We start from the raw sequence: 15,290 nt of genomic DNA, 5'->3' as shown, positions 1-15,290 counted from the left end.
GTTGGGCAATAGGGGCAGTACAGGTTTTCTTTTGGGGTTCGAACCTCCCCGCTACACCAAGGATTCCCTGCTGCTTCAGGTTGTGGTGGATGTTCTCCTGGAGACACCTAGATTAGTTGTCCTAGGAGATTTTAACATCCACACCGACACGACCTTACAAGGGGCCACTTAGGACTTCATGGAAAGCATGGCCTCCATGGGGCTGTCCCTGAATAAGTTTGGCCCAACTCATAGTCGCGGACATGCCTTAGACCTGGGGTTCACCTCTATGGATGTGGGTGATCTGATACTAAGTGAAACTGAAACAAAAGAAGTGCATTGGTCAGATCCTTGCAGGAAGGTGGGACCAATTCGGATGGCCCACCCCCGCCACTTAATGGATCCAAATGATTTTCAGAGAGTGGTTGGGGATGTTTTATCCCATGTTGATGGCCTTTCAGCTGATTCCCTGGTGTCCCGCTGGAATGTAGAGTTAATTAAGGGTATTGACTGTCTGGCTTCGAAGCGCCCTCTCCAGCTGCATGGAGCCTGGACAGCCCCATGGTTTTCCCCAGGGCTGAGGGCAATGAAGCAATCGCTGAGACGGTTAGAGCGCCGGTGGCGGAAAACTCATTCTGGATTGGGCTGGACATGGGTTAGAGCTCAACGTCAAGCCTACCAAGTGGCTCTATTGCATCTGCAGAAAACAGCAGCAGACGACTCTTTCAGGTGGTTCACAATCTAACGGAACCACCTTTGCCATCAGGGCCTGGTAAAGACACCAAGATCTCCTGAAATGTTTTTGCTAAGTTTTTTTTGCAGATAAAGTCGCTCATATTCGAAAAAAGATAGACTTAACCCCTGGGAGCAGGGCCTGGGTGGGGGGGTGCTAGAGTCCTGTCTAGTCAACTTGTGTGGGATCAATTCCCATCTGTTACCTCCCAGGATGTGGAGAAGCTGCTTGGACGACTGAAACCGACCATCTCTCTCCTTGATCCTTGCCCATCCTGGCTAATAAAAGCGAGCTGGGAAGGGCTGGGCGATGGGCTCTGCGGGGTGGTGAATGCTTACCTCTGTGAGGGAGCCTTCCCAGGCCTGCTGAAACCGCTTCTTAAAAAAACATCCTTAGACTCGGCCAATATGGCCACCTAGTCTCAAATCTTTCATTTTGGGGCAAGGAGATCGAGTGGGTGGTTGCTGAACAACTCCAGGCACACCTGGATGATGTGGACCATTTAGACCCTTCCAATTGGGATTCAGGCCTAATCATGGGACTGAAACTCCCTTTGTTGCACTGGTCAATGATCTCTGGCAGGCAAGGGACAAAGGTGCTTCCTAGTTCTGCTGGATCTCTCAGCGACCTTTGATACCATCAACCACAACATCCTTTTGGACTGGCTAGAGGGGCTGGGAGCTGCGGGCACTGTTATGCAGTGGTTCCTCTCCTTCCTCCTGGGCCATGTTCAGAAAGTGGTGATGGGGATGAGACCCCTGGGCTCTCACTTGTGGGGTGCCTCAGGGTTCTGTCCTCTCCCCCATGCTTTTTAACATCTATATGAAGCCGCTGGGAAAGATCATCAGGGGGTTTGGACTTGGTGTTAATCAGTATGCGGATGATACCCAGCTCTACCTCTCCTTAAAATCAGAACCAGTGAAGGTGGTGAAGGGCCTGTGTGAGTGTCTGGAGGCGGTTGGAGGATGGATGTATCTAAAAGTTCTTCACACATGGCTATGTACAGTGGTACCTCCGGTTGCAGATGGGATCCATTCCAGAGCTCCGTCAGATCCCAAGGTTTCTGCAACTGGAGGTGCCGCTTCTGTGCACGCACGTGGCACGCTAGCGCACTTCTGCACATACATGCAGCGCATAGAGTGCTCCTGCGCATGCGCACACGGTGAAACCCAGAAAAACACTTCCGAATTTGCCAGGTGCGTATCCCAAAGGATACGTAACTGGAGGTGACTGTAAGTAGAGGTATTAGGAACACAGCCATACATTCTTGTGTGTGTATGTTTCTATTTGCAAACTACCCCAGTCTCTGAGCGGTGAGACTCCAGGGATCCCTGGCCCATCTTCGGTTTCCTTGAAATGAAGGTCAGCGGAGACTGTGGTGTCTTTATGTTATATAGTTTTATTTACTCTCATATTTAACCTGAGTGTCTTCTCTTTGGCAATCACTTGTAGCCGAGTAAGATTGTCTTCCATAAACACAGTTTTAACAATGAGTCCGTAAATGACTGTGGAGGCCAATTCTGGATCCACATGTCCTTCCACAGTGGGGACATTGTCTGGGCAGTGTGGATTTGCCAAGTGTGCCTTCCTCTTGGCACGTTTCTCATTTGTGTCCTGAGTTCGAGTGTCTTCAAAGCCCATGACACCTTTGGTAAAGGCTGTTCTCCAACTGGAGCACTCGCAGGCAAGTGTTTCCCAGTTGTCAGTGTTTATACTACTTTTTTTTAGATTTGCCTTGAGACAGTCTTTAAACCTTTTGTTGACCAGCAGCATTACGCTTTCCATTTTTATGTTCGGAATAGAGTAGTTGCTTTGGAAGACGTCAGGCATCCGCACAACATGACCGGGCCAATGAAGTTGATGTTGAAGAATCATCGCTTCAACACAGGTGATCTTTGCTTCTTCCAGTACACTGGCCTTAGTTCGCCTGTCTTCCCAAGTGATGTGTAAAAGTTTTCAGAGACACCGTTGATGGAATCTTTCAAGGAGTTGGAGATGGTGTTTATAAGTGGTCCACTTATTTTTTGAAATGAAACAAAAATTACAGTAAGATGGGAAAGAATGTTTATTTTTGTATACTTCCACTTTATATTTTTTTTGGGGGGGATCCTACTTTTTCTGATTGCATTATCAAAACTCATCTTCCACGTTGCATCTCCTTCTATTCTTGAGAGAGATAAGACCCTCAGCCTGCCTTTGTTGCAGAGTAGTTCTGTTGGGATTTTGCATAGACTTCAGCTGAGGAAAGGAAAGCTCAGCTGAGCAATTAGTGACCATTAATGTGAAAAATCCAGCATGGGAAATGTCTGAATTGCCCCCTTCCCTTGATGCCCTGAGCATGTGCTTATTTTGCGAATGCTTAATCCGGTCCTGGGTAATGGCCTTGAGGGGTGGGCTAGGGCAGCCAGTGTGTTCACGCCAGCCTGAGCAGGGGGCACCATTCTCTCAACCCAGGGAACTTTGCTGATCTGAGGAAGCTAGATCTGTCTAGCTCAGTACAGATGACACCAGCATTTAACCAGGAGCAAGCCTCATTGTATTCAAAGGGATTAACTTCTTCTGAGTAGGCCTGGTTAGGACTGTGCTATGAGCTACATAGCTGGGGGTCCCCGGTTCCAGCCTCTGCCCTGGCGTAATTTGGTGGCTTTAGCTAGGCCCCTGTCTCAGCCTCAGGAGCCCCCACAGCTGCAATATGGGGAGAGTATAGCACTGGCCTACTTTACAGGGTTGTTGTAACCATATAGGGCTGCTGAGCATCCTTGCCACAGGCCATGTTCCATCACCTGAACCCTGTGCTGAAGTGCTGAGCAGCAAAGCACTCCTGGAAATGCCCCTTATCCTTCCCCCAGAAGAGTTGCTCCAACTCACACCCTCAACACCCACCCACTGCAGTTCAGGGAGGCTCCCCCACAACCCTGCACAACTGGTAATTAAACACACATTTGGACCCAGGCTGAATCTGTGTGTGATCGTAGCAATTCTCAGCAGATGGTGCAAATCTGCTGGGACCTTGCCTCCTCCCTGAGCAAGAGGTGCATAAAAACCTCTGAGTTCCAGCTTCTGCCTTCTGTCTTTCCTGGGCATCCTGCCTGTTGCCTGTTGACCACCCCAGGAGATGCCCTCGCCTTCTACCAGCTGCTGCTGCTGCTGCTGACACGGGAACAGGTAAATACAGGGAATCCTGTGGCTTCCAGCAACTGCTACTGAATTTCAGAAATGTCCGTGGATCAAAATGGGGAAAGGTAGCTGGGTTCCTCTTGAGGGTATTGAGTGAGCCAACATGAAGGTGATTGAGGACTGAGGAGTGGAGTGGTTGTTCTGTGGTGTTACGGCAGTGGACAAAGCTGTAATGCAACTTTTGAATAAATGCATTTTTTTAATTTAAAAAATAATGTGGAAGAGGTGTGTCTGTCAATTGTGGTTTCTCTCAGTTTCTCTTTTTTGAGTCTCATGTTTCCTTTGCCCCATTTCTGCACCAGTTTGTGGTTTATTTTTAATGGGTGCACAGAAACACAGACACACTTTTGCTTACCTAAGCCTTGTCCAGCCGACACGCTTTTGCAAGCCATTTGCCACAAGGCAATGCGTTTTTGTCCCTTGTTCCCATTAACCCCTGGTTGCCTGCAGTTTCCCCCTAGTAAACACATTTTTGTGTTGGCGGAAAGGCTGCAAATTTTGAGAAGTGCAGATTTTCAAGGCTAGCTGCATTTTGGACTGCTTAGTGGTTCAGGAAGAGCAAATTAGGCTGGTTTATGTTGAACTGTAAACTGAATGAACTTTGCTCCCTTTTCCTAATCCAAACTTTCCTCAGATAAATAGTAGAGTCTGCTCTTGCTGGAGAAAGTGTTGCCTCTGCATGTAGAACTGATTTAAGACCCAACTTTGGAAACAAACAACAGGATCCCAAGCATGTCTAATTCTCACTGATCTTAACCTTACCAGTGAATTGTGGAGAAGGATTAGCCCACTTCATAGAAAGTGAACCATTCCTGTTTGGAATGGTTTTGTGTATCTTACAATTGTTTCTTATCATTGTGTGTTCTGTTGCTGGAATTCCATCCCTGGGAATGGAACAAAACAAATAAAGTTTGTTTGGAAAGTTATTCAATTTTTGCTTGAGGCACTGCTTGGATTCTTGCCAGGGTTATTTGTTGCTCTTGACACACACAGATTCACACACATAGCACAAGTCCTTCTGGCTGAGCTCATTCCCTGCTCAGCATGCTGCAAAGAATCCAGGTCATGCGCTACCTCCTTGACAGTGTCGAGGGACAGATGGATTGGTGCTCAGGATGGATGGTCCTCGTTCAGGCACATCTCACATGACCAACAGCTATGCCAGTTCCTGGAAACCATGGCAGACGAGAGCGCTGCTCTTGTGCTTGAATCCTTGTGGGTTCCCCACTGGTATCTGGTTGGCCACTGTGAAAACAGGATGCCACGTAAGATGGGCTGTGATACTGTTTTGTCAGCTTCTTCTTATGTTCTTAGCACATCTAAACACTTGCTTCCTTTCAGAAAGGCCACCATGTTTCAGAAGTGAGCAGGCCCATGTCCCTAGATCTGGCATGTCAGCTGCTAACTGGACTCTGCTCCACCCCTCCACCTTCATCCTTCTTGGGATCCCGGGACTGCAAGCCTTCCATGCCTGGATTTCCATCCCCTTCTGCTCCATCTACATCCTCTCCCTTCTGGGGAACTGCCTCCTCTTGGCGGTCATCAAGAAGGAGCCCAGCCTCCATGAGCCCATGTACTTGTTCCTCTGCATGCTGGCAGTGGCAGATCTTGTGGTCTCGACTACCACCTTACCGAAAATCCTGGCTATATTCTGGCTTCAGGACAGAAGCATCCACACCAGTGCCTGCCTGGCCCAGGTGTTCCTGATCCATTCCTTCTCCACCATGGAGTCGGGCTTCTTCGCTGCCATGGCCTTCGACCGTTACGTGGCAATATGCAACCCGCTGAGACATTCCGCCATCTTGACCAAAACCGTTGTGATCAAGATTGGGCTGGCTGTTTTGATCCGGGGGGCTGTGCTCCTGCTGCCCCACCCTTTCCTGCTGAAGCGGCTCCCGTACTGCAGGGGAAATGTCATCTCCCACACCTACTGTGAGTTCATGGCGCTGGTGAAACTGACCTGTGCAGATACCCGTGCCCCCAGAGCATACAGCTTGACTGTTGCCTTCCTGACTGGGGGGCTGGATTTCACCTTCATCATCCTGTCCTACACCCTGATCCTGCGGACGGTCTTCCAGCTGCCTTCCAAGGAGGCGCGGGCCAAATCCCTGGGCACTTGCGGCTCCCACATCTGCGTCATCCTGATCTCGTACACTCCGGCATTCTTCTCCTTCCTCACCCACCGATTTGGCCACAGGGTCAACCCCTGCGTCCACATTATTGTTGCCAACATCTATGTCTTGATTCCGCCCATGATGAATCCCATCATCTATGGGGCAAAGACAAAGAAGATCCGAGAAAGCATCCTAAGAACCCTTGGCATCTCCTCTGCTGGAAACATGGAAATGAGAAAATAGAGCCCTGCATCACCCCAGTGGGACTGAACTGAATAAGCTTACACTTAGTTTTGTTCTGCACCTTCCCTGCTTCTGTTATGAGGCTATCACATAAGTCCCAGCAGTAGAACCATTAGTGTTTTCTACCCAGGTAACTGTGATGCTTTCTGCCCGAGAGCATATTCCTTGCTTTCCTGTTTGCTGCTGTTGCGTGTGACTATGGAAGGACCAGGTGAGCCGATGGGTTTCTCTGCGATCAGCTGTGTGCAAAATTCCCCACTCCTCTTCCCAAACCTTCTCATGAATTTTTCTTAAAGTCTGGAAGCTCTTCTGAGCACCTCCACACTGTATGACTTCTGCATGCACAGCAATCTTGCCAATGCAATCAATTCTTGACACAGCTGCTGCTGCCGCCACCAGCATCCTGCTTCATGTGGGCAGGCTGTTGCCTTACTGGTTCCAAAACGCAACTTGCAGGATTATCTTTTTTTTTTTTATAATATTTTTTATTAAACAATTTTTATATTAACACAAACAAAACATACAAAAACAAACAACAAACAATAACAGAACAAAAAACAAGTACCATTTCATATCCTAATTTCTTAAACCTTACTTCCTCGACTTCCTCTTGCTTCCCGTTTCTGTATTCCAAATTCTTACAATTATTCAGCGAATCTTCCAGGATTATCACACAAAAGTTAAAGTGTGGCTGGAGCACATTTGGACCCGCGCTTAAGCTAAATCCCCAAAATACAGTGGTGCCCCACAAGACGAATGCCTCGCAAGACGGAAAACCCGCTAGACGAAAGGGTTTTCCGTTTTGGAGGTGCTTCGCAAAACGAATTTCCTATGGGCTTCCTTCGCAAGACGAAAATGTACTGCGAGTTCCTGCAGGGTTTTTTCCCCTTCCCCCCCCTTTTTCCTAAGCCGCTAAGCCGCTTATCAGCTGATCCGCTAAGCCGCTTATCAGCTGATCTGCTAAGCCACTTATCAGCTGATCCGCTAAGCCGCTAATAGCACTAATCCGCTAAGCCACTAATGGGCTTGCTTCGCAAGATGAAAAAACCGCAAGACGAAGAGACTCGCAGAACGGATTCTTTTCATCTTGCGAGGCACCACTGTATATTTAAAAAGTAGTCCTTTCCTCCTTGCTCATAGAATTGTAGAGTTGGAAGGGGTCCTGAGGCTCATCCAGTCCAACCCTTGCAATGGAATCTCTGCTAAATGAGACTCATACTAAATCCTTGTATGTCTGGCTGGATTGTCATGAAGTGCCTGACTATCTAGCGCATTATATTCGCCAGGAGGGTCTTGCCAGGAAGGCACAATGATACTGACAATTCCCTCTTGTTCATTCGCAGCACTCGGGTGTTCATTGTGTTTCTGGGTGTCATGGTTTTTAGATGCTGCCAAATGGACCCCTTTCCTACATTACTCTGTTACAGTCACTTTTCCAAGCAGGGAAATGCTTCAGGGGTGAGGGTGCTTGTTCAGGTTTGCCCTCCTTTATATTCCTACAATATCTGCGTTTACTGACAAATATACGCGTTGAGCAGAGGTGCATTACTAGAATCCACGGCCGGGGTCACCAGACTTTGTCCGGTCTGCTGCCTTTATTTCCTTCCCCTTTGCATCCAAGGTGTGCTCGTAGATAAGGGTAGACCGGTTGCCATATTCCAGCGGTCCTCAAACTTTTTCAGCAGGGGGCCGGTTCACTGTCCCTCAGACCTTGTGGGGGGCTGGACTATATTTTGGAGGGGAAAAATGAACCGCCACAGGGGGGGGGGAGGGGAGGAAGAAGAAAGAGCCAGAGTCGGGAGCCCCTGCAGTGACAGTCCCTCCTGCGGGAGGAGGGCCCAAGCACTGCCGCCTCGCCGGCCACGACTCCCCAGTGACCCCCTCACTGCTCCTTCCCCCTTCCTCGGGCCTCAGCAACACCACAGGCCTCAGCCTGGGCAGGGACAGCAGATGCTGCTGCTGCCGAAGCTGCCCCCTCCCGGCCCGCCGGCCCAGGCTGAAGAGGAAGGCGCCCAGGCAGAGAGAAAGAGGGCTTCAGCCTGGCGCCTCCAAAATGGGCAGGCAGCAGGCAGCAAAGGGAGAAGGGAGACCGCCGGGGTGGAAGGGAGGTCCACCATCCGTCCAGGTGCAGAGACCCCGCCTCCTCCTCTGCCTTCCCTTGGCCGGGAAGCAGTGTCTCTCCTGGACCCTGTCCCCCCGGGCTGGGCTCTTCAGCGTGGGGCGAGAGTGACGACCAGAGCAGCAGCAGCCCCAGGAAGGAGCTGAGCAGCAGCACCATGACCAAGAGGAAGCCCAGCTTCAGCTGCAACCTCAGCGCCAGCCCCACGAGCTCGCCAAAGCGACTGGCCCCCTCACTGCTCCCTCCCGCATTGCTCTCTGCTCAGCTGCCCGCTGCTGTGGGAGCCATGGGTGGCTGCGTGTTGGCGGCGGCTCAATGAATGAAAGGCCATGTTGGAGTTCACCAATCAGTCCCTGTGCCGCTGAAAAGCCACGCTGAGATGCTTGCCACCCCGCAGACGCTTGGCGGGTTTTCAGATGGCCGTGCGGGCCAGATTCATGACCCTTTCAGGCCGCATCTTGCCCCTGGGCCATAGTTTGCCGACCCCTGCAATATTCATTCATGATTCCCCATCCACCAGATGCCTAGCCAATCAAGAACTATCATTCAAATAGCTGTCAAACTGACAACCAATCAGAAGAGTCCATTTTGACAGCAACAACGATACACTTATACAATAGCGCCCCCTAACTAGGGCTCCCCTGGAACTGCAGCTGTCAAAGCCTGCGTTGCAGACCCAGCTCAGCTGAGGGGAAGTCTCTTCTTAGATTCTCATCCACCTATGTTCAACTTATATAGACGTGTATAGAGCTCAGCTGAGGGGAAGTATGCGGAACTTTTAAAAGGAGAAGCACCCTTTGTTTGGGGGTTCTCTCTGCTCCTTGCAGCTTGAAGTCTTGTTGCAACAATAAAGATCAGGCCTCCTAACTGCTGTTCTGCTTCATTATCTTGGCCAGGGCCTTTTGTTTAATGATCCAACTTAAGCCCGGGGAACACCCCACAACAGGTGGAATCTCACCTTTAACACTTCAAAACCTGCAGTTCCGCATCTGACCTCCGGGGAGGCAGTCAGTTCCCTAAGATGCTTACAGAGTTCAGGTTCCGCTCTCTTCTTCAGTAGTGTATCTGAAGAAGTGTGCATGCACACGAAAGCTCATACCAAGAACTAACTTAATTGGTCTTTAAGGTGCTACTGGAAGGAAATAATTTTTTTGTTTTCTCTGTGCTTTGGTACCTTTCTCAGTCTCCTGCCATTACTCTCCCTCGCAGACACCTAGATCTTAACATCTTTCGTTAAAGGGGTGGGGTTTGAGAAAAAGAGCAGGGCCCTCCCTCCAAAATGCTTCCTGAGGTTCCAGAGGCCTCTCCAACCATTCCCCTGGCATTGTGGGCCAGGACTATGGATTAACCCTTTCCTGTCCGATCACTCATCTTACAACACTGTGAAATCCTTTTAAGTGCTAAGACGTTGCCACAACCACTGTCTATTCAGATGGAGGGCTGCTCCAACTCACACCGTCAACACCCACCCACTGCAGTTCAGGGAGGCTCCCCCTCCCAGCCTGCACAACTGTTCATGAAACACACATTTAGAACCAAGCTGAATCTCTGTGTGATTGTAGCAATTCTCAGGAGATGGTGCAAATCTGCTGGGAAAAGATTCCCAGCAGATTTGCACCATCTCCTCCCTGAGCAAGTGGTGCATAAAAACCTCCCAGGTCCAATTTCTGCCTTCTGGAGATGCCCTCCCCTTCTACCTGCTGCTGCTGCTACCACAGGAACAGGTAAATACAGGGAATAAGAACATAAGCAGAGTCTGCTGGATCAGACCAATGGCCGGTCCAGTCCAGCATCCTGTTCTCACAGTGGACAACCAGATGCCTCAATGGGAGACCTGCAAGCAGGATCTGAGCACAAGAGAAATCTCCCCTCCTGCTACTGAATTTCAGACATGTCCTTGGATCTTAATGGGGAAGGGGCGAATCTGTTAATCTTGGTTTCTCTCCGTTTCTCCTTGTTCAGCCTTCTGCTTACTTTGCCCCATTTCTGCACCAGTTTCTGATTTATTTATTGACGTAAGTGCTTCAGTACCAAGTAAGTGCTCACAGATAGGATCGTGCTCACTTTACAGTTTGGTTCTTTCTGCTTTTCTTGGGGAGTAAGTCTGCCTGGGTCCAACCATGGAGCTTTACTTTTAGGTAAATGTGTGCATAAGATTGTGTGGGCTTACTCAAGAGTAAGTCTAACTGAGTTCACTTTCTCCATGCAGCTGATGAGATCTTTCTCCTCATTCAAAGCTGTTCTTCAGAGGGTGTCAAGGGAGCAGTTTATTAGGAAAATATCCAATTGACTAATAAAAATTCTTAACATAACTATAAAATGTCCAGCCAAATGGGTGAGGTATTTATTAGTATTGTGATTATTATTCATATCCAACATTTAACATTCAAAGTTCCTGACATTGGTTACTATCTATAAATACCAGTACTTTAAATTTTAAAAATGATTAGCTTAAGCAACCTTAAAGTTGCCCCTGCATAAACATTTACATTATGGTCACACAGGTTCCCTCCCCGCACCTAAAAAAAAAAGAAAATCCAGAAAATTTAGTCACAGAAATTAACTCAGGTAAAATGAGGCATCTAGCATATTCTTTGTGAAATATAAGCATCATACAGAACCTAATGGCTTTTTCTTCAAGATGTACTGAGGGTTTTACATTTTGAACAAAAAAAATGTGTTTTGGATGGATATGACAACCAAGAATGCTAACGGGGCCAACCTGTTACGAAAAAGAAGCAATGCAGAAGCGAGCTCCAGGTGGCTGGAATGGTAAACAGGAAGCTGATGTTGTGGGACTGTACCGTGGGAACCAGGGACAGTCTATTCAGTGCACTGAGCACCGGATGTTAGCTCAGAGTGGCACATGACCCTGTACTGGAAGTACATGGGTGGAGTTATTTCTCTTTCTGCAGCTGGTGATGAGAGGGTACAGACATGATTTCTCTGTACTGCTGGAAAGACAGGAATAAAGACATGTAAATATATTTCTGTCTGTCTCTATCCCCTCCCTGGGAATGGGAGGGGGAGGAATGGTGTGTTCTTCTTCACGTTGGGAAGAATCGCCGAGGGAGACCTCCCCTGGTCTTGCCGGGAGTCGCAGACAGGAGGTCAACAAGGATTCAAGCCGGGCACCTGGAGGGTGGCCAATTTCCTCTGGACTTCGCTGGCTCTGATGCTGGCCTCAGCACACTCCCGGACTGAGGTTATCTCTGGTGGTCCTGGCATCATGACCTTGAAGGAAAAGGGGTTTGGGAATGTTTGGCTCAGTTTTCCTCACCGCTGGTACCAGAGAAAGTGAGGTAGGAGGACTCTGAGTAGCCCAAGAGAAACCAGCTCGCCAGGAGGAGTCAAAATGAGACTCTTGTGCCAAAATCAGAGAGCAAGAGACTGAAGGGGTGCCATGCAAACATTTCAGCAAACTCTGGGCCTGGTGCCCGATAGGCAGTCCTAGAAACTGTAGAAACTGTAGATGAGAGCTGAGAGAACAAAGAGTTACTGTAAATGCATCAGAATATTTGATCCCTTGGCATCAGAAGTTGAGGGAACTGAGACTTGTTATATTGGGGAGGGGGGAGTCTAGAGTGAGTCAGTAGAACCATATAATGATAGCATTCGAAGGGATCCCTGAATGCCATATAGTCCAGTCATTTCTGCTCATTGCAGGAAATCCAGAGCTGGGGTATCCCTAAGAGCTGGTTGCTCATTCACTGCTTGAAGAGCCTGCCAGAAAGGAAGGGAGCTCACCCCACCGTCGCTCTAGGTAATTTGGAGGGACCAGGAAAAGTCCTCTACAAGAAGTGAGGCTGCTTATATTTTACTTTTCTGCCTCTTACTATTTACTTTTCTTGCAGCATCTCCATCAATTTGACATCATTCACAAACAGAGGGCATCCTCCTGCTCCCCAATTAGATAATTCCTCCAATAGTTTGTCTTTTGACATCAGTGCATTGGTTTTTACATGGTGTTCTCAGCTGCTTTGAGCTTCCTTTTGGTAAGAAAATTGAATTCAGTTGAATCAGAGAAATGGATGGAGATAGTAGGGTTAGTAGGGAGACTCTGGAATAAAAAGCGTCAATTATTGACGCTCATGTTTCTCCCATGGGTTCTAGGCACTTACTCGGAGTTCAGTTTTCTTGGAATGAAGGCCAGCAGAGACTGTGGTGTCTTTACGATACATGGTTGTGAGCCCACACGCCATAAGCATGGAGGAGCTCACTGCATTAATACCACAACAGATTTTGCTCTCCATTAGTCACAGGTTTGGATCCAGCACAGAGCAAGCTGGTCTCTGGGTCTCCAGCTTCTAGCCTACTTCCAGCAGTTCAGAGACAATGCACTCCTATTGTTCTCTCCACCTGGCAGCTTTGAGGTGAGGCTCACCCATTAGCCTGGATTGCATCACCTTTTAGTTGTAGCTCTTGCAACCGAGCTCATTATTTTGAGATGCTGACACTTAAATGGCCAGCTAAGACCATTATCTTACAAATAAATCTGTCTGACCTGTTCAGCAAACTCCTCTTGTCAGATTCTAACCTCACTGGGTACAGGACCCCCAAGAACTGGAAGGCACTTGTGACATCATCCAGACTGACTCCTCTTCAAACTTACAATACTATCTGGGATCTTTCTTTTTTTTCTTTCCCAAATTTTTTATTGATTTTCACAAAATTATAGATGCACTAACAACTAAACAAACAAACAAAAATCAAACCTTATTAAAACTAATTTGACTTAACGTATTTAACTAAATTATCATTGAATTTCGACCATTCTTCCTCCTCCTTCTGGTCACGTATCTGGGATCTTTCTTTGCAGGCTCAAAGACATACCATGGCTGCTGCTCAGTGAAACCTTTCCCGGGAGCTCAGCATACAATGTTGGCTTCCAACTGGACCCTGCTCCACCCTTCCACCTTCATCCTGGTGGGAATTCCAGGCCTACAGGATGTTCAGATCTGGATCTCCATCCCCTTCTGCTGTCTCTACATCCTCACGCTCCTTGGGAATTGTCTCCTCCTGGTAGTCGTCAAGAGAGAGCCGAGCCTCCATGAGCCCATGTACTTATTCCTCTGCATGCTGGCAGGTGCTGACCTTGTGGTCACCACCACAATTGTGCCCAAAATCTTGAGCATTTTCTGGTTTGGCCATGGAAGCATCCATATAAATGGCTGCCTGGCCCAAATCTTCTTGCTCCACTCCTTCTCAACCATGGAATCAGGGTTCATCTTAGCCATGGCCTTTGACCGCTACATGGCCATTTGCAAGCCCTTGAGACATGCGGCAGTCCTAACCAATGATGTGGTTGCCAAGATGGGACTGGCCATCGTGCTACGAGGGGCCATCCTCCTGAGCCCGCACCCTTTCCTCCTGAAATGGCTCCCGTATTGCAGAGGCAACGTCATCTTGCACACGTACTGTGAGTTCATGGCCCTGATGAAACTGACCTGTGTGGACACGGGGGCAGAGAGGGCCTACAGTCTCCTGGTTGCTTTTCTGACTGGGGGGCTGGACTTGGTGTTGATCATCGTGTCTTACATCCTCATTTTCCAGGCTGTCTTCCAGCTCCCTTCCAAGGAAGCACGGGCCAAATCTCTTGGCACCTGCGGCTCTCACGCCTGTGTCATCCTGGTCTTCTACACTCCAGCGTTTTTCTCCTTCTTAACCCACCGGTTTGGTCACGTGGCTGCCCATGTCCACATTCTGGTAGCAAATATATACCTGCTCCTTCCACCCATGATGAACCCCATTATTTATGGAGTAAGGACCAAGAGGATCCAGCAGGGTCTCTTCAAGATCTTCTGTGTCAAAACCAGATAAAAGACCAGGAACTTGGAGCATCTCTTTGAGTTCAGCTGCATCCGGTTGTGGGAAACCACAGACAGAAGAGAGGGCAGTGGCGTAGCGTGGGGGGTGCGGGGGGGCCGGTCGCACCGGGCGCAACATCTGGGGGTTAGGGTTAGGGGGCACAAATCCACGGGTTAGGGGGCGCAAATCCAGGTGTTAGGGGGCGCAAATTACTTGCCCCGGGTGCTGACAACCCACGCTACGCCACTGAGAGAGGGCTCTTCATTCTCTGCTTCCTGGTTTCCACAGGCATCTGGCTGGACACTGTGAGAACAGGCTGAGAACTGGATTGGCCATTGGCCTAATCCAGGAGTCTCTTCTTAGATTCTCATCCACCTATGCTCAACTTGTATAGAGGTGTAAATAAAGCAGCATACCACACAACACCAGTCAGCCTCCAATGTTTCCAAAAGAACAGGAGTGCAATGGCTTATCCACACTCAGTTTTTGGCCCTCTCTTTCCAGGCAGAGCTTTAACGCTCCGTGTCCGAACATGTTTTCTCCGCCCTGCAAAAGCCTACTCTTTAAAGTTGAATTCTAGATTTTGGAGTGCCCCCTCCCCCCCAAAAAAATTAAAGGCAGTTTTGGCACCAACTCTTAGGTCATTTCAGCACCATGTAAAGGCATATTTGCTTTTCCTGGGATTTTTGTAGATCGAGAGTGGAATGGAAATAGACAGCCTTGTGATGGTAATAATGGTTTAGTTGCTCATTATTTTTAACTGACTTTGTAATTTATGCTGCTTATATGAGTGTGCGTATTTCAGTTTGTGCATATTTCAGAGTCAGAGGGAGGGAGGAACTTCCTGCTGGTGTTCAAAATGCTGCGGAAGCCGGAAGGAAGATTAGACTAGCCAACTGCCCTCCTTGCGGAGAGCTGTGCATTTGTGCTCACAACATGATGCTGTAATAAAAAGACTATGAATTTATCAACTGCTTGTTAATTCTTATCTGTGCAGATACTGAAGGGAGGGGAGGACTCTCCACACCTGACACAAGGAGGCAAATGTCCGGTGGCAGCAGCTGAGCATAAGAAGAGCCTGTGCTGGGTCAGGCAAGTGGCGCATCTTCTCCAGCCT

The 15,290-nt window shown here is 48.7% G+C and overlaps 3 protein-coding genes across 3 annotated transcripts in view; 2 read left to right on the top strand and 1 right to left on the bottom strand.

Moving 5' to 3' along the window:
- LOC128412303 (zinc finger and SCAN domain-containing protein 31-like) overlaps positions 1 to 15,290 on the bottom strand; it is a 275,497-nt gene that overhangs the window by 3,487 nt on the left and 256,720 nt on the right. The window lies entirely within an intron of this gene.
- Positions 5,281 to 6,638, top strand: LOC128412101 (olfactory receptor 52P1-like). Its single transcript, XM_053384954.1, has one exon. The coding sequence runs from the start codon at positions 5,281 to 5,283 to the stop codon at positions 6,244 to 6,246; it is 966 nt and encodes a 321-aa protein (XP_053240929.1). The 3' UTR covers positions 6,247 to 6,638.
- LOC128412130 (olfactory receptor 52K2-like) lies at positions 13,188 to 14,240 on the top strand. Its single transcript, XM_053384986.1, has one exon. The coding sequence runs from the start codon at positions 13,244 to 13,246 to the stop codon at positions 14,183 to 14,185; it is 942 nt and encodes a 313-aa protein (XP_053240961.1). The 5' UTR covers positions 13,188 to 13,243; the 3' UTR covers positions 14,186 to 14,240.

This window comes from Podarcis raffonei, chromosome 4, assembly GCF_027172205.1.
Source record: "Podarcis raffonei isolate rPodRaf1 chromosome 4, rPodRaf1.pri, whole genome shotgun sequence".
Lineage (NCBI taxonomy): Eukaryota > Metazoa > Chordata > Lepidosauria > Squamata > Lacertidae > Podarcis > Podarcis raffonei.
The sequence above is the reverse complement of the archived record's forward strand: the minus strand, read 5'-3'. Positions and strand labels throughout refer to the sequence as shown.

What these genes read in the sequence shown, in the direction of transcription:
- LOC128412130 (XM_053384986.1), top strand. Translation starts at nt 13,244, where the DNA reads ATGTTGGCTTCCAACTGGACCCTGCTCCACCCTTCCACCTTCATCCTG.
- LOC128412101 (XM_053384954.1), top strand. Translation starts at nt 5,281, where the DNA reads ATGTCAGCTGCTAACTGGACTCTGCTCCACCCCTCCACCTTCATCCTT.